Genomic DNA, 21,737 nt, shown 5'->3' on the forward strand with positions numbered 1-21,737 from the left:
TAAATCTAACCCCGGTTGACTTTTCTACTTCTACAACTGTTTTCCTCTCATCCTTTCATACTCTAGTCACAGAGGCCTTCTTTCATCTCTTTCAGATATGCCAGGCTTAGAGCCTTTAAACTAACTGTCCACTCTCTCTATCCGGATTTCTTTTCCCCTTTTTGTGACATTAAGTCAGTGCTTAACTGTTGCTCCCTCTGGGCTTTTCCTGACAATCCATTCACTGAGTCATTGAACCTGTCTTAGTTCTTTGCATAACCCTTTTCCACTATCTCATGTAGTCTTTTGTCTATTGAGTTTCATTCCCCCATGAGAATGTATGCTCCATGAGAGCATAGACCTTTTTACTGCTGTTGTGTGTAACATGTAGAACAGTGTGTGGTTCATAGTTAATGCTTAGTAGATATTTGTGGAATGAATGATTGCGTGAATGAACAAAGGGAGCAGATTTTTTTTAATTACAAATTTTGTAATACTTAAGTTATTAACTATCTGATTAACAATATCCTTAGGCAGAGTTGGAAAAAAATGAGTTTTGATTTTGCGGAAAGGAGCAGTAAGAAATATTTATTTTTCTATCTTTTAGCAGAATGCAGGAATAGTTATACCCCATCCCCATTTTTTTATTTACGTAGTGAAATATTTTTTAAAATTTTTCTATAAGACCGTTATTCAGCAGCAAAATTATTTCTTGTATGGTTTTGTTTTTTTGTTTTTCTAGCAAAACATGATAGATTTTCTTATAGTCTAAACATTGTCTATAGCAAAAGACAGCTTGAATGCCAAAATAATGTATAATTAGATCTATTCATTATCTTGCCACATGCTAAGTAGGTGCTAAGGATTTATCACTGCAGTAAAAGTCACTGGATCATTACATTTATTTTATGGAAATACGATTTAAAATTTACAATTCTTTTTTGTAAGACAGTAACAAATTATTATGTAAAATGTATACCGCTGCCCAAGACTCTTGCAAATGTTTGCGCCTGATTTTGTAGAGATCATCCTAACGATTGAATATTTAAAATTCAAAATGCTTTTTTTCTTTTTTGGAAAAATGCCTTCTGTAGATATATCTGGGTGAGAAAGCAATAAAATATAAATAAAAATATTTTATCAGCAACATCTAGCGTCAGTACTTCATGACTGTCAGTGTGTTGTACTGAAAAGTGTCATTGGTTTGTCCCAAAGAACGAAGTGGTGGCAGTGATGGCAGCATCTGTTTCTAACTTGTGGTTTATTTCTCATTTTCAAGATCCTGTTGCCACTGGTTTTTCTTCCCAGTGGTTGGTTAAAATTCAGAGTTGTTTCATGAATACATGACGGTGTGATCTTAGGAGCTTGCAGTTGCTCAGAAGCCAACCACACTTCGAAAGTTTGATGTAAATATTTGTACTGCAAGATGCTTTTTGTTGAGATACCAGGTCCCAGCAAAAAGTAGCATTAAACCTGATGACCACAGATACCATGGAGGAAAAGCACATTCTAAGACTTGAGCTTTTTTTCTGAAGCTGTGTGTAACTGATTCTATATTTTATTCTCTAAGTTAGGTGAAATCTCAAACTTTTTGAAAAGAGTCACTAAAAGAGAATGAAATCATGTCATTTGCATCAACATGGATGGAACTGGAGGTCATTAAGTGAAATAAGCCAGGAACGGAAAGACAAATAGCACATGTTTGCATTCTTAGCACATGTTTGCATTCTTAAGTGGAAGCTAAAAAAATGAATATCATGGAGGTTGGCAGTAGAATGATGACAGTATAGGGGGAAGGGGAGCTGAAGAAAGGTTAGTTAGTGGGTACAAACATACAGTTAGATGGAAGGAAAAAGCTCAAATATTGGATAGCAGAGTAGGGTGACCATAGTTAGCAACAATGTATTAAATGCATTTCAGAATAGCTAGAAGAGAGGATCTAAAATGTTCCCAACACAGAAAAATGATTAGTACTTGAGGTGATGGATCCCCCAAATAACCTGAGTTGATCATTATAGTTTCCATGCGGCAACAAAAGTATCACCTGTCCCCCTTAAATATGTATAAATATTATGTACCAATAAAAAAAATTTTAAACATTAAAAAACTTTTTTTAATCCTTTATCCTTCCAGCTGGATAGATTTCCTTTTCATTCTTCCTGAGAGTAGAAGATTTAGTGGAAGTTCCAGTATCTGTATGCAGGCCTGTGACTAACTTCACTTCTTGGTGACTAATACTAGTTGACAAAACAGCATATTCTAAACTAATTGTCTTCATTATCCAGTAGCTTTCCTATTCCCCATAACAAATGTTCCAAATCTTTGATTACTCACCTCAGAATGCTTGTCTCACTCCTCTTTTCCTCATTCCTAGCAGATCATACCTTAGAGAAGAAAATAGAAACTATCAGCCATGAACTTCATTAGCTTTTTCTTCCTCTTCAATCCAAATCTGTCTGTATCTTCATTCATTTTTCTTAACCCCTTCCTTGCTTGCTATTTCTGCTTTCCAAAACCAAGGAAAGAATTTTGACAGAAGTGCCCAAGGAATTCATTGGGGGAGAATGAATGATTCAATAAATGATGTTATGATAATTAGATAGATAGCTATATGTAAGCATAAAAAAATTTTTAAAACCGTAGGCCCTTGTAATCATATGCATAAAAATTAAGTGGATTATTGATTTAAATGTAAAAACAAAAAGTATAAAACTTTTAGAAAAAAGATTGCGACATTGGGCCTGGCAAAGATTTCTTAGATGTAATTAAGGATTTATAAAAGAAAAAATTGATAAAAATTTCTAAACTATCAAAATTTAGAAATTTTGCTTTATCTGTGTAGGACACTGAAGAGAATGAAAAGACAAGTCACAGACTGGGAGAACATACAGGCAAGTCACATATTTGTCAAATAACTCATAGCCAGAATATATAAAGAACTTTTACAACTCAATAATAAAAAGACAAACAGCCCAATTTTTTAAATGGGGGAAAAATTTAATGTATTTCACAAGAGAATATACTCAAATAGCCAGTAAGCACATGAAAAGATGTTCAGCATCATTAAACATTAGCAGATTGCAAATTAAAACCACACTGAGGAACCCACTAGAATGGCTATAATCGAAGACTGTCAGTATCAAGTATTGCAGAGGATGTGGAAAAACTCAAACTGTTACACTGGTAATAGAAACATAAAATGTTACAACCACTTTGGAAAGAGATTGACAGTTTCTGGAAAAAATTAATTGTAAATTTGACCAAGCAATTCTACTACTTAAGTATCTTAAGAAGAATGAGGCCGGGCACGGTGGCTCAAGCCTGTAATCCCAGCACTTTGGGAGGCCGAGACGGGCGGATCACGAGGTCAGGAGATCGAGACCATCCTGGCTAACACGGTGAAACCCCGTCTCTACTAAAAAATACAAAAAACTAGCCGGGCGAGGTGGCGGGCGCCTGTAGTCCCAGCTACTTGGGAGGCTGAGGCAGGAGAATGGCATAAACCCGGGAGGCAGAGCTTGCAGTGAGCTGAGATGCGGCCACTGCACTCCAGCCTGGGCGACAGAGCGAGACTCCGTCTCAAAAAAAAAAAAAAGAAGAATGAAAACATGTCCACACAAAGATTTGAACTAAAATGTTGATAGCATTATTCATAATCGCCTAACAGTACAAATGTCTGTCAACTACTGTGAATGGATAGACAAAATGTGCTATCAATACAGTAAAACTACCCAGCAATAAAAAAAAAAACAGTTTACTGATAAATGGTATACGATGACCAAATTTTAAAACCTTGATGCTAAGGAGCCAGACACAGAGACTACACATTGTATAATTCCATTTTTGTGAATTTCCCAGAAAGGCAAATTATAGAGACAAAACAAATCAGTGGTTGCCTAGGGCTGGTGGTGGATGTGGAGATTGACTGTAAATGGGACATGAGGGAATTTTTTTGTGGTGATGGAAATGTTATAAAACTGGATGTGGTAATAGTTGCACAACTCTGTAAATTCACTAAAAGTCACTGAACAGTACACTTAACCATAGGTGAGTTTCATGAAATGTGAATTATACTGCAATAAAACTAAATAAAAGCTGAGTTAGTACCACTTGCCTCGGGTTCATTACTTTTTGTTCATTCTTAATTATTCCCTTCACAGTTACTCCCCACTCTTCCCCTACCTCTTTCCATATTTCTTTACTATTGAAAATTATTTTCAGTAGTTTTGCCTCCTGAGTTCACTGCCTTTTAGATCACATTTAGACCATGGATTTCTATCACCACAAAAAAATTCCAAAATCTGCGTCCAAATTTCAACTCTATTCACTTATCTGTGTGACACAGAATAAGCCTCTGAGTCTCTGTGTCCAGATTTGTTTACCAGGTAGAATATTAATAAAATCTATTACATGAGGATTTGTGAATATGAAATGAATCCATATATTTGAGACATTCTAGAAGTGCTAGCTGTCATTTATCACCTTAAAACAAGACTCATAACTTGAAAGGCTGTGAACTGGTGAGCATCTAGAGGAGTGGCTCTTAATCAGAGCAAACTCAAAATTTAGGGAGGTTTTACAGACTGGCTCCACTGACGGGTCAGGTGGAAAGGTTTCTGGACCCTGGGAAGTACAAGTGTGTGTTTGCTCTCCAGCTTCCCAGATGATTCTGCTATAACCCAATGGTAAACAAAACAACAACAGATTGCAGTGTAAGACTCAGCCCATAGAATGTACAAACACCAATTGTGAACCCTAACAAACTGTGGTCTCTGGGTGATAATGATAATTACCGTACAAGGCTCATGTATTCATTTCTAGTCTTGCTTCTCCCATTCCCTCCCTTTGGTTAGGTGTCAAATGGAAGGCAGATACATTTAAGTCATGAGTAAGATCCGCCCATCTCATGTATGTACATGCAGTGGGACAAATGCACTAACACTGTATAAAGTCTTCAGAGGATACTCAGTTGTCATAGAAATAAGTTATATCTTTGGTTGAGTTTTTAAACATTCATTCTTACTGGGGTAGTATTTGGAAAACATTATATCAGGTTTTGCTGGTAGAGAAAGGGTAAATCAGTAAGTTAAAGAATAAGTGATATATAAGGATTTAAAAAAGAAGGCCTCAGGTTTAAGGGATATATGTAATTACAAGATGATCTCAATTTTAAATCAGAACACTTAAGTTGGATGTATGGGAGACAGGAAATGCATGTTAGAGAGCAATTTAGTGATATGGAGGAATTCATACAGTGAATTTGAAATGAGTAAGTACTATGCCAGTGTGACTGGAATTACTGCCTCTTTGTCTGTCTTCATTTACCTGTTTTTGTATCTATCTCTTTCTTAGAGTTGATTCCCTCACTCTTCTGTTTTCCAGGGTCTAGAACACTTCTTGCCATCTGCTTCCAGATTCCATCTCAGAATAATTAGTTTTTATCTCTTTCTTTCTTCCCAGTGTTGACAGCCGTCACTTTCTAGTATTCACATTGTCAATATCACAACTTCTCCAGTCTCCACACCACCAGTTCCCAGGTCCTCCACTGTGCCACATCTCAGCCTTGACCTGGCTGTTTCCTCTTCTTTCTCTCTCCTGTCTAGTCTAGATCCTTAGTATTCATCTGGGCATTTCAGAAAGTTCACCCCTCTCATAAAGACCTTACTGATTGCCTTCCTTAGAATGCTTCATCTCTTTCCTCTAAGTTCTCTAGGACACTAAAGCAACTGTCTTTTACTGTAATACTTAGATTAGTTATATGTACTCTTGCCTGGTCGGTCATTCCTATTAGTTGAACTCTTTAAAAACAGAGATAGTTGTACTCATTTGTGTTCCCATTGTGCATTGCAGTGTACCGTAACTCATATATAACATGTTCTCAAATAATATTTATAGATCACAGTTAGATTTTTTATTTGTTTCTTTTTAGTGAAGAGTTTTCACTTTCTCATTTAGGAATCATAGAGCTTTCTTTGAATACTGTAGGTAACTTATTCTTCCTACAGAACTACCCCCCATACATACAGTACTTAGAGACACAAAACATACGCGTATTGACACATTTTAATTTTTGTGACCTTTTGATAACCTTGTCTCAGGAAGGACCTTATCTTAGCTGTTTCCATGGGATGCCTGTTTCCTGTGTCTTCTTGCCTTCCCACACCCTCCATGTCAGGAGGCAGGAGGGTAGAGGACTGTGAGGCTACTGTTCTCAAAAATGAGACATTTATATAGAAGGGTGATTTACAATAGGGAAGTAATAAGAGGTGACCAGAAAGGCTTGGGAAGAAGGGAAAAGCTCTAATTAGCATATGGGCCCATTTAGAGGTGGGTCAGCCCCATTCTGTCAGTGACTTGCTATCCTGAGCGGGGTGCATGTCAAGTGTTCAGAGACTTCCTATTTTTGCTCGTCTACCCAAGGTGAAAGTGGGAAGTAGATGTGAAAGAGTTGTCTAGCTGGTTTTAGTGGGGCTGTACTAGATCTAGATTTATGGAGGAAGATTAAAATGGAGCAGAGGAAAAAACGTCTTGACCATATTTTCATCATCCCAAACTAATGGCCTTTGCAGCAATTTACTTAACAAACTAGGTGAATTATGTATTTGATGGCATAAATAATGCATACACAAAATATTTGGTTGGTTTTTGTGGCATTTTTGTAAAACTGTTTCTGAAAAATACAACATTCTTTAAAGACTTTTTTTATAGGTTTATCAGTATTTGGGTGACGTATAATTTATAACTCAATTATTTAATATGTAAACAACAGATAAAAATCCTATCACCATAGTTGAGGATAGCAAACATTTTAATAAATACATTGAACATTTCAGTTTATTAGTCTTTATTAATGTTTCCAAAAGAGAAATTAAAATACCACTGCATAGTTTTCAGATTGTTTTACTTGGTGAACAGGCAAGAGGACAGAATAAGAGATTGAAAAGTGAAATAAGGGTAGTTTATAGTTTGTTCAATTTATCAATGGTCCTATTTACATTTTGGGATCACATCTTGGACGTTTTGCAACTTCCAATTCATTCTAGCATTTTGGGATTCTTATGTTGACATAATTAATTCTATATTGAAACTTAAGGACTTGTTATTTAATAAACTTGTAGAAATAATAATTTCCAGTTAAATGAACCACAAAGATTATGAGGTTAAAAACAAATCAGTTATCATTTAGTAGTTCTGTATTGTCTGTTAATGATCATTATTAAATGTGCAGCTTTCTGAGTTTATTTGGAAGTAGGTCATCACATGCTGAGATGAAATACCAAGTCATTTAAATTAGATACTGAGCATGCTCGTATGAAGTACTTACTCTTGGAGACTGCGGTGTGGTTCAGTTTTCTTATAGTGGAAAGAGCAGAAAAGAGATCACGGTGTGCCCCTTTGTCATCATTCTGTCAGAAAGCATGTAATTTGTCTTTAGAAACCAGAAGCCTGAGACAAAGAAAAGGACGCAGATTTTTAGCAAAAGGCTATTTGGTGAGTTAATTGGCTGTTCTGTTCTATTTTGCTCTAATCGGTCAGTTATTCCTAGCCAGTCTATGTCTTTACTTATATCTGCTGCTTTTTTGTACTATGCTGAAGCTTTATGTAGCAAGTAACTTAGCTGAGATTGGGAGAAAATTGTTTCTGCACTCTAAATCTTATTCTTCTGAAATATTTCCAGTACATTTCTGAGGTGACAAGTTCATAAATTGCTATGATGATACTTTCTCATGTTCTCCACAAATTTTCTTTGCTCACTTGTGCTGAATAATGCTGGCAGAATTATGTGCCGAGATACTTCAGGATTTGTCTTTTTGGACAGTTTAGCATTTTTGTTCTTACATCTTAATGAAATTACAGTTTTCGCTTTCACATTTCTGTACTGTATCTACCAAAGTAGTAGGTAAGAAAGATCAAAAATTCTTTAAAGAAAATGAGAGGGTGTATTACAGTAATATGTATACATATTATTAAAAAGGTGGTTCAAAAATGAAAGTTTGCTTTGTAATACAGTTGATCATTTAAACTATCCTAAAATGAAATGAAATTGACAACATTTTGTAAAATATAAGGTGTTACAGTTATTCTGTATTCATATTTAGAATTCTATCTTAATTTATTGAATTAGCTACATAAATGTTGTGTAATAGTTTTGCCAGTTTAGGCTGTTACTTTCTCTGAGCTCATATTATCAATGAGTAATCAATAGGAAGATAATCTTATTTAAATGTTTTGTGATTTTTTAAAAAATCTGAAGTGTTCATGTTTTACCATGAAGTTAAAGGGGGATATTTTTGTGCATTTTCTCCATATTGTGCTCTTATAATGTTATATAATATTTAAAATCTATACATTGTTATTTCATGATGAACACAATTTTGATTATGTATTTATGATCGGTAAACTTGGCAACCAAATATTCAGAGTCTTCTCCTGGAGATTAAAATGGCATTACTCTGCTGAAGATACAACTTTATATTTTTTGAAGATTTGAAGAAAAAGCATAGAATTACCATACTTATTTCCTTCGGGGAAAATCATGTTTGTTAGTACACATAAATGTCAGGTAGGGAATTTGAGACATATAAAGTGCTTTAAAGAGGTCTCGAAAAATGATGTGGGGGGTGGGAACAATAGGAAGAGACTACTGAAAGCTTAGTACCTTCAAATGCCAGGCAATTATGTGAGGCTTTCCTGAAATATCTTCATTTTGTGAACTTCCCCCACTATGCCATTTTCCAGGATTGGCACTTGTGAAGGAGGTGGGTGTATACTTAAGCTTATATATTCATGAAAAGGGAGGGTTAGCGTTTAGAGATGAGGACTGGGTGACAGGACTCAAGAAATCTATTCCCACTTCTTTATACTGACTCACTTATTTGACCTTGCACATGATGCCTACCTTATTTATTTCTACCTACCTTTAGTATAATACTTTACCATAGCGATAAAGTGGTTCATTTATAGTTTCTAAAGTAATAAAATTATTTCACAGACTGTGACAAAGATTCATGAGTGGGTAAGTCATTCACTAATAGCCATTGTGGGAAGAAAGCAAACAAGTATTGCTTTTCCAAATTCTATTAAATTTTTTTAACTGAAATATCTCAAGTGCATAAAATCTATAAAGTCCTCTGTAGTCTTTGAAACTAATCTCAGAAATACATATTCCATGTGTATTATGTAATGGTGACAGATGTGGTTTTAACTTCTTTCTCTCATATTCACTGCAGACTGGATGGTCACAAAATTTTCATGGCAAGATTATACTGTTATGTTATTTTATACTACTTTCTCTTATTTATTTAGTCCCAGATACTCTAATCATAAATCTTCATAGATCGATAGAAGAGAAATAATGAATAGAAGATCTATTAAAGAAATGTGTGGAGAAATACTGGGAAAATGTAAGAAGAATACAGAAAGAAAAATTACCGATGACAAGGGTCTCTTTGCCAGGTTTCTAGATATTAAGCATATACCTATGTATCTTATTCATTTCCAAATCATTAAATTTATCTACTCATTTAACTTAACATCTACCCATTAAGGAACACTTATTTCCTTAATTTTGATGAATCTCAGTAGTGCTTAAAGATCCTAAGTGGTGGTAGATGAAAATGGATTTTGTGGTCAAGTACGTTTGGCGAATAACAGACCATAAAGGACTGTTCATAGCAGAACTTCTTGCCCTTTAATATCTTATTCAGAACCTCACCCTGGAACTTAATTTTTCTGGCGTATGGTTTACTTTTGAAAGGAAGAACTGTAATACATAATATTAAACATTTGGCAAGCGTTTCAGTAATTTTAACTATGAATTTCTATATTAAAATATCTGGATAAATAAAGGAAAAATTGTCAGTTTGCTTTTTATCTTCTATTTTGTAATAAGAATTACAAGGTGATGAGATGTAAAATGTATAATTTTGATAAGGTGATTGTCATAGATATGTAAGTTAAAATGGCATTTTTGAAAGCCACTAGGAGTGTACATTACACTAGGAGTGTAGGCGATGGATACAACATGAAAGATTTATAATAAAATAGTAACTGGGTAAAGATTTTTATAATTCTCACAAGTTTCCACTCATTCTCTTAAAGTTACTCTAAAGAACCTAGCATGGTGTTAGTCACAAAGTAGGCATTCAATAAATGTTTATCTAGGCAGGTGCGGTGGCTCATGCCTGTAATCCTAGCACTTTGGGAGGCCTAGACAGGTGGATCACCTGAGGTCAAGAGTTTGAGACCAGCCTGGCCAACATGGTGAAACCCTGTCTCTACTAAAAAATACAAAAATTAGCTGGGCGTGGTGGCAGGTGCCTGTACTCTCAGCTACTCGGGAAGCTGAGGAGGAGAATCGCCTGAACTCAGGAGTTGGAGGTTGCAGTGAGCCGATATCATGCCACTTGCACCCCAGCCTGAGCAACAGGGCAAAAACTCTTGTCTCAAAAAAAAAAAAAAAAGTTTATCTTTTCACTTGAATTTAAACCTTCTGCCTCTTCATTGAAACACACCATAGTCATGGAAGTAGAATACCTATTGTCGGCTCCACTGGCCCACCCACCTACTTTAGGGGACTTTTTCTTAAATTGTATTTGAAATACTGATAGTTGGATTCAGTTTCCAACTAAACTTTCATTTTTTTGGCACTCCAGTGAAATTTGAAACCTAATTTAAATAGCAGTTTTCTTTGCTGTAACCTAATGACTGTACATGTTCTCAAATCCTTGTTTATTACAAAAAGAGAGGATACAAATATTAATACATCTAGGGGCAAGACCTCCTATTCTTAGCTACTTAAGAGCCTGAGTTGGGCCGGTTTCTTGATCCCAGGGTACTCTGCAGATCGAATGTTGGCCTCAAATATTTGACATCAATATGATTGTCCCTGAGAATGAAGATAGATTGAGTTTCCATTAAGCTTAGTATAGAATTGATATTTTGGTAGTTTAGTAGCCATATTTATCTCAAAGTACAAGAAATTAAATATGAAAAATATGAGGGGACTTCAAAAATTTATGGAAAATGGATATTGTGATAAAACTATGCATGGATTTCATAAATTTTTTTTATACCAAAATAAACTTGTATGAATGTGTTGTAGCATGTCTGAACAGGACCTAGTTTGAGGCACTAAGAAGGATAAGACATCAGTTTGAAAAGAACTCCTATCAGAACGACATGAATTCTGCTAAAATTGAAGCAACAATAAACATCACATTTATGGTGAAGCTTGGATAGAAGAATAGTAAAATCATCGATGATTCACAAAAGGTTTATGGGGACAACACTCCAAAGAAATCAGCAGTTTACAAATGGATAACTCATTTTAGGAAGGGACAAGACAATGTTAAAGATAAAGCTTGCACCAGCAGACCATCCACATCAGTTTTCAAGGAAAAAATAAATCTTGTTTATGCCCTAATTGAAGACTGACAGTTAACAGCAGAAATCGGAACCTCCACCACAGACAGTTTGATTGGTTCAGCATACACAAATCTGACTGAAAAATTAGTTGAGCAAACTTTCCACTCAGTGAGTGCCAAAAGTGTTGCACCCAGATTAGCTCGAGAAGAGCAGAGCTTCCAGTGGAAATTTTAAACAAGTGGGATCAAGATCCTGAAGCATTTCTTTGAAGAATTGTAACAGAAGATGAAATATGGCTTTACCAGTATGGTCCTGAAAACAAAGTACAATCAAAGCAATGGCTACCAAGAAGTGGAAGTGGTTTAGTCAAAGCAAAAGTGAACTGGTCACAAGCAAAGGTCGCAGCAACAATTTTGAAAGATGCTCACAGCATTTTGCTTGTTATGACTCTCTTAGGGGCCAAGGAACAATAACATCTGCTTATTATGAGAATGTTTTGAGAAAGTTAGTCAAAGCTTTAGTAGAAATGTCTGGGAAATCATCTTCACAGAGTTCTCCACCACAGCAATGCAGCAATGCTCCTGCTCATTCCTCTCATCAAACAAAGGAATTTTGTGAGAGTTTTTGTGGGTAGTCATGAGGCATTCATCTCATCATCCTGATTTGGCTTCTTCTGACTTCTTGTTTCCTAATGTTAAAAAATCTTTAAAGGATTTTAAGGATGTCCATTTGTATTCAGTTAATAATGTGAAAAAGACTACATTGACATGGTTAAATTCTTAGGACTCTCAGTTATTTAGGGATGGACTAAATAGCTGGTATTCTCATTTATAAAAGTGTTTTAACCTTAATGGAGTTTATGTTAAGGATTAGTTTATAATACTTATCTTTTAGTTTCATTCTTCCACAAGTTTTTGAGGTCCCCTGATACGTCTTAGTAAAATGCTACACATATTCAGAGATTTTTATTTCTGACATTTTTAAAAGTGTAAGTCCGAAGTCTACTTTGTAAAGGTAAAAGAGTGTAAATCCAGAACAGAGGACCTGTGACTTACTAATACAAATGGAACTTCTCCCCCTAGCTGTCATTTAACGTGAGTGATTTCCAGTGGAAGAGGTTCTGGATTTTAGGAGTCGGGATCTTCTCCCATTCTTCTTGATGTCTGGTGTACAGCTTGTCTGCTGTCCAGCACACATCTTTGGGTTATTTTCCTTTCTAGATGAGCTATGATTTTTTTGTGTGTGTCAGAAAGGTATGTTTTAGATATATGCATAATTTTTTTGGAGCTATACATTTTCCTTGAGAATAAATATCTGAAATTATCGTTTAAGTCAATAAGAAAGCATGATTTTTAAGTATATATCAAAAACATATTTTTCCTTTGAGGTCAAGTTGTCAGAGGCAGGAAAGGAAGAAGTGCAGCAGTTAATATCTAGCCAGCCAAATTTATCTGGGAGATGGATTATTAAGGTTAATAAGAAGTAGAAATTATAGAGCAAAGGATGTGAATGTTGGGAGACTTAATCAGTGTATATGTTTCCTGGTTGGTCAGAGACATTGTCGTTTTTACTGCCTTTTCTCCACTTTCTAAAGAGTTAATAAGGAAGCAATTTTTTTTTTTATTTGAAGAGTTGGTCTGTTTATAAATTTTAACAATGATGTTCGGTAGAGTTGCTGCTGTAAATCTAGACATTAACATGAAACTTAGCCATGTTTTTTAAGGCTTATAGGGGTGTTGTCTAGGGTTTATGGAGGAATATTACATTTTATTCTTTTTCTTGTTTTTAATACTTAAAAAGTATGAAATAATTATTGTAAAAATATTACAGATATACCAAAGATATGAATAAGATAGAGAGTTGCCCCTACACTTTGTTCTTTGGTTTTATGACGTATACCCTGCCCCCACAAAGTTGAATAATATTCCCCCACTTCAGGATGTGTAGTGATAATCTGATCCCAGAACCTGTGAAGGCTACTTTCTGTGACAAAGACTTAGCAGATGTGATTAAATTAAGGACCTTGAGATGCGGTTTTCCTTGATCTTGGTGGGGAGGGCAGTGGCAAATGCAGTCACAAGTGTCCTTAGAAGGGGAGGTGGACAGAGGGAGATTTCACAGAGCAGTGTGACTCCTGAGGCAGAGATGGAGTGATGGGACCACAAGCCAAGGCATGCAGAAGCTGGAAGAGGCAAACGCGAACTTATTCTCCTTTACAGTCTATGGAATCCCTCTCAACACCTTAATTTCTACCCATTAAAACTGATTTTGGCCTGATTTCTGGCCTCTAGAGCTGAGAGAAAATAAATTTCTGTTGTTGTAAGTCAATAGAAGATATCAAATGACCTAGTCACAAAAAATTTATTTTAAAGATCTTAATAGGCTTTTGTTTGCAATTCTAGAATCAGGTAAGACCTCATCCTATAAAATAGAATTGAGTGTTGTCATGAACTGAGCAGAGGAGGTTGGTTTTATTGACAAAAAAGGGCTGAAGAAAGCCGAATCAGAGAACAAAAAGCAGATTGGTTGTTTCAAAGTTACTTTCCTTATAAAGTTTAAAGCAGGAGGTACTGCCTTATCATGCTGGCTAAAATTGACCTGTTTGGGGATTCGGCTATTATCTCCATTCCTCTCCTGATTTCTTGGAAGGTCAGATAAACAACCTAGTTTTAGCTTGGTGGTGTGAACTTCAGCATGAGTAACTCCATTTTGGTTTGGTCTGTTGAGCCTAATGCAGGAGCTCAGTCCAAATCAATGATCTCCTATAAATTTTATTTAATGGAGGCTTGTATTAGTTTCCTAGGACTACTGTAATAAATTACCACAACGTTGGTGACTTTGGTAATTCAGTCACATCTGCTAAGTCTTTGTCACAGTTGGGATCATGTGGAATAATCGCTTGAACCCAGGAGGTGGAGGTTGCAGTGAGCTGAGATGATGCCACTGCACTCCAGCCTGGGAGACAGAGCGAGATTCCATCTGAAAAAAATATATATATATATTTTAAACATGGGGCAGCTATCAACCAAAGTCAAAAGAGAAACAAAAATATAAGGCATCTGTTAAAACATTACTTTCAAGTAAATGTAAGTAAGATTTTGAAAAATTAATCAGCCGTGTGTGGTGGCCCATGCCTGTAATCCCAACACTGAGAGGCTGAGGCGGGCTGATGACCTGAGGCTAGGAGTTCAAGACCAGTCTGGCCAACATGGTGATATCTCATCTCTGCTAAAAGTACAGAAATTAGCCAGGCATGGTGATGGGTGCCTGTAATCCCAGCTATTCAGGAGGCTGAGGCATAAGAATTGCTGGAACCCAGGAGGCGGAGGTAGCAGTGAGCCAAGATTGTGCCACTGCACTCCATTCTGAGCGACAGAGCAAAACCCTGTCTCAAATGAAAGAAAAAAAAAAGAGAGAAAGAAAAATCAATCCATGCTCACTAGTTTAGTTTTAATCTTAAATATTTATAACTTTTGAAATGTTGCATGACCAGTATATTCATAAATTCATCAAACATATCCTCACAGCACCTACAGGGAAGATACTCCCATTTCAGAAAGAGGAATACATGGGAAGAGTGGGGTTTTTTTTCTTTTTTTAATTTCAAGTTCACAAAGACTATAAGTGACAGAGTTAGAATTTAAGCCCAGATCTATGTAACTCCAAAATTCTTAATCTTTAAACTGAAGAATTGTTTTCAGTCTTGTTCCAGTACCTACACTAGATTTCTAAGAATTCAGACAACTCCTAATCTACCACATAGGGGAAATAGGGTCTATAAGAATATCATTTATGTCAGATAGTTAAATAAACATGAGATTATTTACACATTCCAGACCCAGGTGACCTAAATCTTCAAAGACAGTGACTGATCCCTCTGGAGCAGGTGCTGCGTACAGTGAGAGAGAAGTATGTGTATTGTGTGCAGTGGCATGGATAGGGAACGATTTCTTCTGCCCAAGGATATGAGAGTGTGGGTGGCTTCTCAGAGCAGATTATGTCTGTGTTGAGTTTTGAAGGATGAGTAAGCATTTGCTAAGCATGGTTTCTTTAAACAAAAATTACTAAGTAGAAAAGCAGGGATGCGTGGCACTCTAGACAAGAGTGAACAGCAAGACCAAAAGGTTATAGATATCTTCAGGGAACAGGTCATTCAGTGCTGCTGGAGTGTTCAGTGTGAGGTGCTTAGGGGCAGGGAGCACAGGCAGATGAGGAAGGCACAAGCACAGACAATCCTGCAGGCTTTGGTGAGGGTCATTTTTAAGGGTTTCAGTAGGGGGCAGAACAGGACAAACTGCATATTAGAGAGAGAAACTTGCAGCAGCGTGGAGGACAAATTGAAGGAGGAGGAGATAGGGCATAGATTCCTTAATGTTTGAAATAGTACAGTTGAAAATGGGACAAGGATTTTAAACTGGCAGCAGAAATAGAGATAGATCGATACAACGTAAGTTAAGGAGATAGAATGTTAGGTTTGATAAACTGGGATGGCAGGTAGCAAATGTGAGAGGGAGAACTATTCTCTCTGGCATTTGAATTGTGTTTGAGATGAGACATTTTCAGGGGAAAAACAAGTTTAATTGGGAATAAAGATTGGACCTCTTAAGTTTGAAATATAGATAGGATATTCCTTTTGTTGAGAAGCAAAAATTGGATATAGGGCTGTACACAACAAAATAATAATTATTATGATAATACTAATATTATCAGAGCAATAGATTTAGAAACTAGAGGTTTAGTTAAAACATCAATATTGTTATTGAATGATAAGAAGATTAATAAGGAATGGATTGAACCACCTAAGGATATGGAGTGTGTAAAATGAAGGAGGTTTGGAGGTAGAACCATGAAAGAAACAAATGTCTAGCTGCTGGGTAAAGGAATGATAAATCAGCAGAGCAGACCTAGTAGAAGTGATTAGCGTAAAACAACGAGAGGACTGAGATTAGGAAAACCAGGAGAGGGGAGTGTTAACTGTCTCAGGTGCTACACATCAGCCCTTTGAGATGAGGACCAAGAAACACCCTTTGACTTTGTTAGTTAAAGAGACATCAGTGACCTTTGCTGGGGCAGTAGGGAGAATAAAATTAAGATTACAGTTAATGGAGGAGGGAAAGAGGTGGGAGGGAGGGAGTGAGAAGTGCAAATAGCCTGTTTGAGAAGGAAAAGAGAAATTCATCAACATCAAAGAATGGGAGTGACTAAAGTGTGTTTTTCAGCTGGTACCTAGGAGCCAGTAGAGAGAAAAGGTTAAAGATGGAGGGAAGAGAAGAACCAATTGTTAGGACAAGGTACCAGGGAAGTTAGGAAGAAAACAGATCCAGGAACATATGATGGAGGGGGCGCTTAACTACCCTAAGATTTGAGGGCAACAAATATTTGCTTGGGGCATGGGAGTGATTAGGATGGTGGCTTAAGGAGAGTGACAAAAATTTTAGAAGAACTGCTAAAGGGAGAATGAAAGCAAATTAAAGAGTTGTCTGCCAGATGATGTTAAGAACCCAGCTGAAAGTGAAAACCATGAGTTGTTCACATCAATCAATCTGCATGGGTAGATGCTGCCTTTCATTTGAAAGCAGCATATTTCTTTCCTTAAAAAAAAAAAAATTGGCTGAGCACAGTGGCTCATGCCTGTAATCCCAGCACTTTGGGAGGCCGAAGTGGGCAGATCACTTGAGGTCAGGAGTTCGAGACCACCCTGGCCAACATGGTGAAGCCCCGTCTCTACTAAAAATACAAAAATTAGCTGGGCGTGGTGGCACATGCCTGTAATCCCAGCTACTCCAGAGGCTGAGGCAGGAGAATCGCTTGAACCTGAGAGGCAGAGGTTGCAGTGAGCCGAGATCGATGTGCCACTGTACTCCATCCTGGACGACAGAGTGAGACTCCGTCTCAAAAAAAAAAAAAAAATTGCTCTAAAATGTATCTGCTTACTAAAAACTATTTCTTCTTTTGCAATACTTGGAACTTCCTTGTCAGTTTAAGCTTGTTTAGGTTAGCCAGCTAGCTAAAAGGTTTTTTTTTTTTAATGTAAAATATAAACGTATGTTATGAGTTATAAATAATACGGAAGCTATAATAGAATCCAGATGCTGAGTAACTTATTTATTGAGTGTTTAGTGCTTTCTAGCATGCAGAAATGGCCAAGGAAATATGGCCTCTGACATACTAACAGCTAACATTTTATCCTCGTGTGTGGGGGTAAGGGGCGATGCATATAGTAGTTTGGATAACAGCATCCCCTCACACTTCAAGGTACGCTTTTTAAAAATTGTAAAGCATTCTTATATGTGAAATCATATAATCATATTCTTCTGAGAACATTTCATAAAATAAGCCATATAAAGAGCCTTATTCTACTCTCTGAGACCCCTTTACAAATTTTAGCAGTTTTAAATTTAGTCTCAAGTAATTCAGCAAATTTTAAAAAATTGTTCTAGCCAACATGAGCTATCATAGGCACTCAATAATTGCCAACATGGTAAATATAATATCAATAGCTTGAAGAAGCACTGACTTTTGGCTTTCTGAGTAAATTTGTATCTCCAAAGGTAAAATGATAATTTAACAACACGTCAGCCCCCAACTTGTAAAATATGTATTAGAAAAGATTGTATAATGTTGAGTTGAGTATGAATTACATTTATTTTTATTGTTTTTTTCTAGAAAACTTAAAAGGTAAGTATAAGCAATAAAATATAGGTAAGTTTAGAAGTAAAGAAAATCACAAAATACAAACTTGCTAAACGTGAAAGTCAATAACATTGCTGTAGTTGAACTTCAGTTTTAGCTCTGTTTCCATTGTAAAAGGGAAATATAAGTTACCATGCTGTCAGAAAGAAGAGGCACTTTGGTTTATCCAGAGACAGTTTTTCCTTGAATAGAATTTCTCATGTGGATTTTTATTTAGGAACACTGGGTGGTATAATAGACAATTTGCTGTACAAAATTTTTGCAGCAAAATAGGCAAGCTTCCTTTGGTTTTTCATTACAGCTGTCTTTGGAAAAAATCTAAGAGAGTAACATTGGACTCATCTGAATATAGGTGATTCTTAGAGGTCCTAAACTAATGTGATCCTTCCACTGGTTAAGTGGTTAAGTGTTCTGTTGGTCAGGCACAGTGGCTCATGCCTGTAATCCCAGCACTTTGGGAAGCCAAGGTGGGCAGATCATTTGAGGTCAGGAGTTCGAGAACAGCCTGGCCAACATGCTGAAACCCCCATCTCTACTAAAAATACAAAAATTAGCCAGGCATGGTGGCAGGCACTTGTAGTCCCACCTACTCGGGAGGCTGAGGCAAGAGAATTGCTTGAACCTGGGAGGCGGAGGTTGCAGTGAGCCAAGATCACACCACTGCACTCCAGCCTGGGTGACAGAGTGAGAATCCATCTAAACAAACAAACAAAAAAGTTCTGCTAAGGGCAGAGCCTAGACTACCTAAGGGATTCACTGCGTGGGTGACTGTGGGCTAAGAACTGTTATTAGGACATGGAGAAAATGAAGGTGAGACATAGGTTTTTCCTATCATATTTTCTTATAAATGTGATTACTGTCTTCCAGATCTACTACTGATTGTCTTCCTGCTACTGTTACCTCTTAATATGTTAAACATAATCTGGAATGCTTCTAATCCTTCTTTCCTTGTCTCTCTCTCTCCAGAAAGTGTCCTCCATGACTTCTTTTCTCAGTACTGTAATTACTGATGTCATTATTTTGATTATGTCTTATAGTCATAGCAATGAGACTGCCTTACAACAATATTGTCTATATTAAGTAAATGCAATGGCCAATATTAGACAGGTTTTGACCTTCAAAATGGCAACGTCAAGGATTCATCCCCATGTTGTAATTATGATTTTTAAAAGTATTGTAATTAATAAACATAGTATTAAAAGGGATACTTGGGGTTTTTCAGTCATGCAACAAATATTTTACTCTGTGCTTCATAAACACCTACTATGTGTTAAGCAGTATTCTATATGCTGGGGAGATGATTGATATGATAATAAACAAGAGAATTACACGTGTGGAATGCAGTTTACTCCCAGAAAGGGAAAGGTTGACTAAAGCAGTAGATTACCCAGAATTGCAGAATATAGGCACCAAGGAGTTAATGGAAAGGCTAAATATGTACGGGATGATATATGTGTTAGGAACTTAGCATACGGCCTAGCACATAAGTGCTTAATAAATTTTAATTGTGCCAGTTGCTTTTGTTGCTGTCATTAGGCCAATTGTGGGATAAGGTGGGGATGCAAATCAGAATAAAAGTGTTCAACAGGTATGAATAAAGATACAGCACATGAAGGAAGTTGGAAAATTAGTCCAAGTCGGAAAATTCTCCCTGGGTCAGAGCTAAGGAGAACTCAGTGCTGTGGAAGCCAAGAATGTAAAGATTTCCAGTTGTCAAAAGCTGCGTAGACATCGACAGTATGAAAAAGAAACAGATCATTAATGTGGCAATGATGAGAATATTGATTGACCTTTAAGAAAGCAGTTTCAGTAGCATGATTGGTGTGGACTCTCTGGAGGAGTTTAGCAGAAGAAGAAAGATGAAAGAGTGGAGGGAAGAACTGTGCTTTTTAAATTTGAGGACTTAACAATATTTACAAGCTTTCAGAATAGTTAAATGGATTACATTAACTTACCTATTGCTGCATAACAAATCATTCCAAAATACAGTGTTTAAAACAACAATAAATGTTTCTGTGGGTCAGGAAATTGCTACAGTTTAGCTGGATGACTGCCTCAAGATTGTTGGATACCATCCTGGGGGTTGGGTACCACAGGTGGTTGAGAGAAGATGTCAGATGATTTAAGTTATTTTAGTAAATTAGAAAATAAGATTATCTGCCAGGACTTGTTAGAAGCTTAAGAATAGTGGAAAAATCAGTGACTTCTCTGTGTCTGGGGGACATAAATCAGAGAGGGATAGGATTGTCAAATAGCATTGTTTTGGATACATCAGAGACATCACTCCACAGAGAGTTATAACAGGTTACCAGTAATGTTTGCACAGAATGTTTTCTCCTCCAGTGTCACATAAGAAAACGGAGTTATTTTTGCCTAACTTATGGCTCTTAATTTTCCATGTAATTTAAGAAGTCAAAGATGCCAGTGATTTTTTTAAAAAAGTAATGCCATATATCTAGTTGGCAGGAATAGAGGATAAATATTTGAATGCTAAACACTTGAATAGATAACATTTTATTCTCATTTATGGAAGAAACCTAAATTTCATTAGATGCAACAAGAATAAGAGATAAGAACATATTCATCTGTATTTATAAATTCATGGTCTTTGCAGCGATATCCAAAAATCCTGTGGAATAACAGTGTTTCTCCATAAAATATTTTCTCTGTAAAAGACATGTCTAAAATTGTATGATTGATTTTGCTCCAGTAAAAAGGAGTGGAGGAGTATTTCAATAATTTGTATATCTGAAACAGTTAATAGAAAGGTTGCCTCGATAACTTTGAATTATCTAATTATATGTATATATTGTGTTTACTTATTTTTATGTATCAGCAGATTATCCTGGGCAATGGGATCACTGTTTTATTACATTTTCCTCTATATGTTATTACATTTTTAAAAAAGAAAAAAGCCCACAAATAAATATTATTTGTTGAAAAAGAAACTGCAGTTGACCCTTGAACAACACAGGTTTGAACTTTGCTGGTTCCCTTATATGTGGATTTTTTTTCCAACCAAAAGAGGATTGAAAATACAGTATTCCCAGGATGCAAAATCTGCATACACTAAGGGCTGACTTTTCATACACATGGGCTTCACAAGGACTTGCATATGCACTGATTTGGGTTTACACGGGGGTGGTGATTTGGATATAAGCAGGTGGTCCTAAAACCAATTTCCCTAGCATGCGGAGGGATGACTGTATATGTGAATAAGACTTAAATTATATTTCCAAATTGGGGATGGAATCAAATATTTTAGTAACAATTCTGTTGATTACACTTCTATTTTTAATCTGGTAGGACTGTATTTATTTTTTATTGTGTGTGTGTGTGTGTTGTTTTGGGAAATAATTATAAAAGATTTGTGAGTTATTTGGATGTATGCTATTCCAGATACTCCCGTTTCCCTTCTTCTTTTTTTTTATTTCAAGTTCTTCCCTTGAATTGGCATTCATAATTTAGAGAGACTTGTTTACTGTACATTGAATACTTATAGGTTACCTGTTATTATTTTAAAAGCATGCTAATATAACATTTTACATATACCTTTATTTTATTTTTAAAATACAGTTAAATTGCTTTTAATCTTAGGCTTTAATTGAATTTTTTTTTCCCATGGATTTTTCAGAGGGGAAGGTTATTCTCTGTACCTAATGTATAGGCTCAATTTCTGGTGTCATTCAGAGAAAAAT

The 21,737-nt window shown here is 36.1% G+C and overlaps 1 protein-coding gene across 6 annotated transcripts in view; it reads left to right on the forward strand.

The window, feature by feature from the left end:
- Positions 1-21,737, forward strand: part of PLEKHA5 (pleckstrin homology domain containing, family A member 5) — a 246,724-nt gene that overhangs the window by 73,085 nt on the left and 151,902 nt on the right. Inside the window, exon 4 of one of the 6 annotated variants that reach the window (XM_011954863.1) lies at positions 9,286-9,834. The exons of 3 other annotated variants lie outside the window; for them this stretch is intronic. In XM_011954863.1, the coding sequence (XP_011810253.1) occupies positions 9,286-9,316 (31 nt within the window). In that variant the 3' untranslated portion in view covers positions 9,317-9,834. Of the gene's footprint in view, positions 1-2,112; positions 3,016-7,289; positions 7,471-9,285; positions 9,835-21,737 lie in introns of those variants that run through there. 2 more of the 6 variants (XM_011954854.1, XM_011954845.1) reach the window with 2 other exon arrangements.

Source organism: Colobus angolensis, unplaced genomic scaffold (genome assembly GCF_000951035.1).
Source record: "Colobus angolensis palliatus isolate OR3802 unplaced genomic scaffold, Cang.pa_1.0 Scaffold11, whole genome shotgun sequence".
NCBI lineage: Eukaryota > Metazoa > Chordata > Mammalia > Primates > Cercopithecidae > Colobus > Colobus angolensis.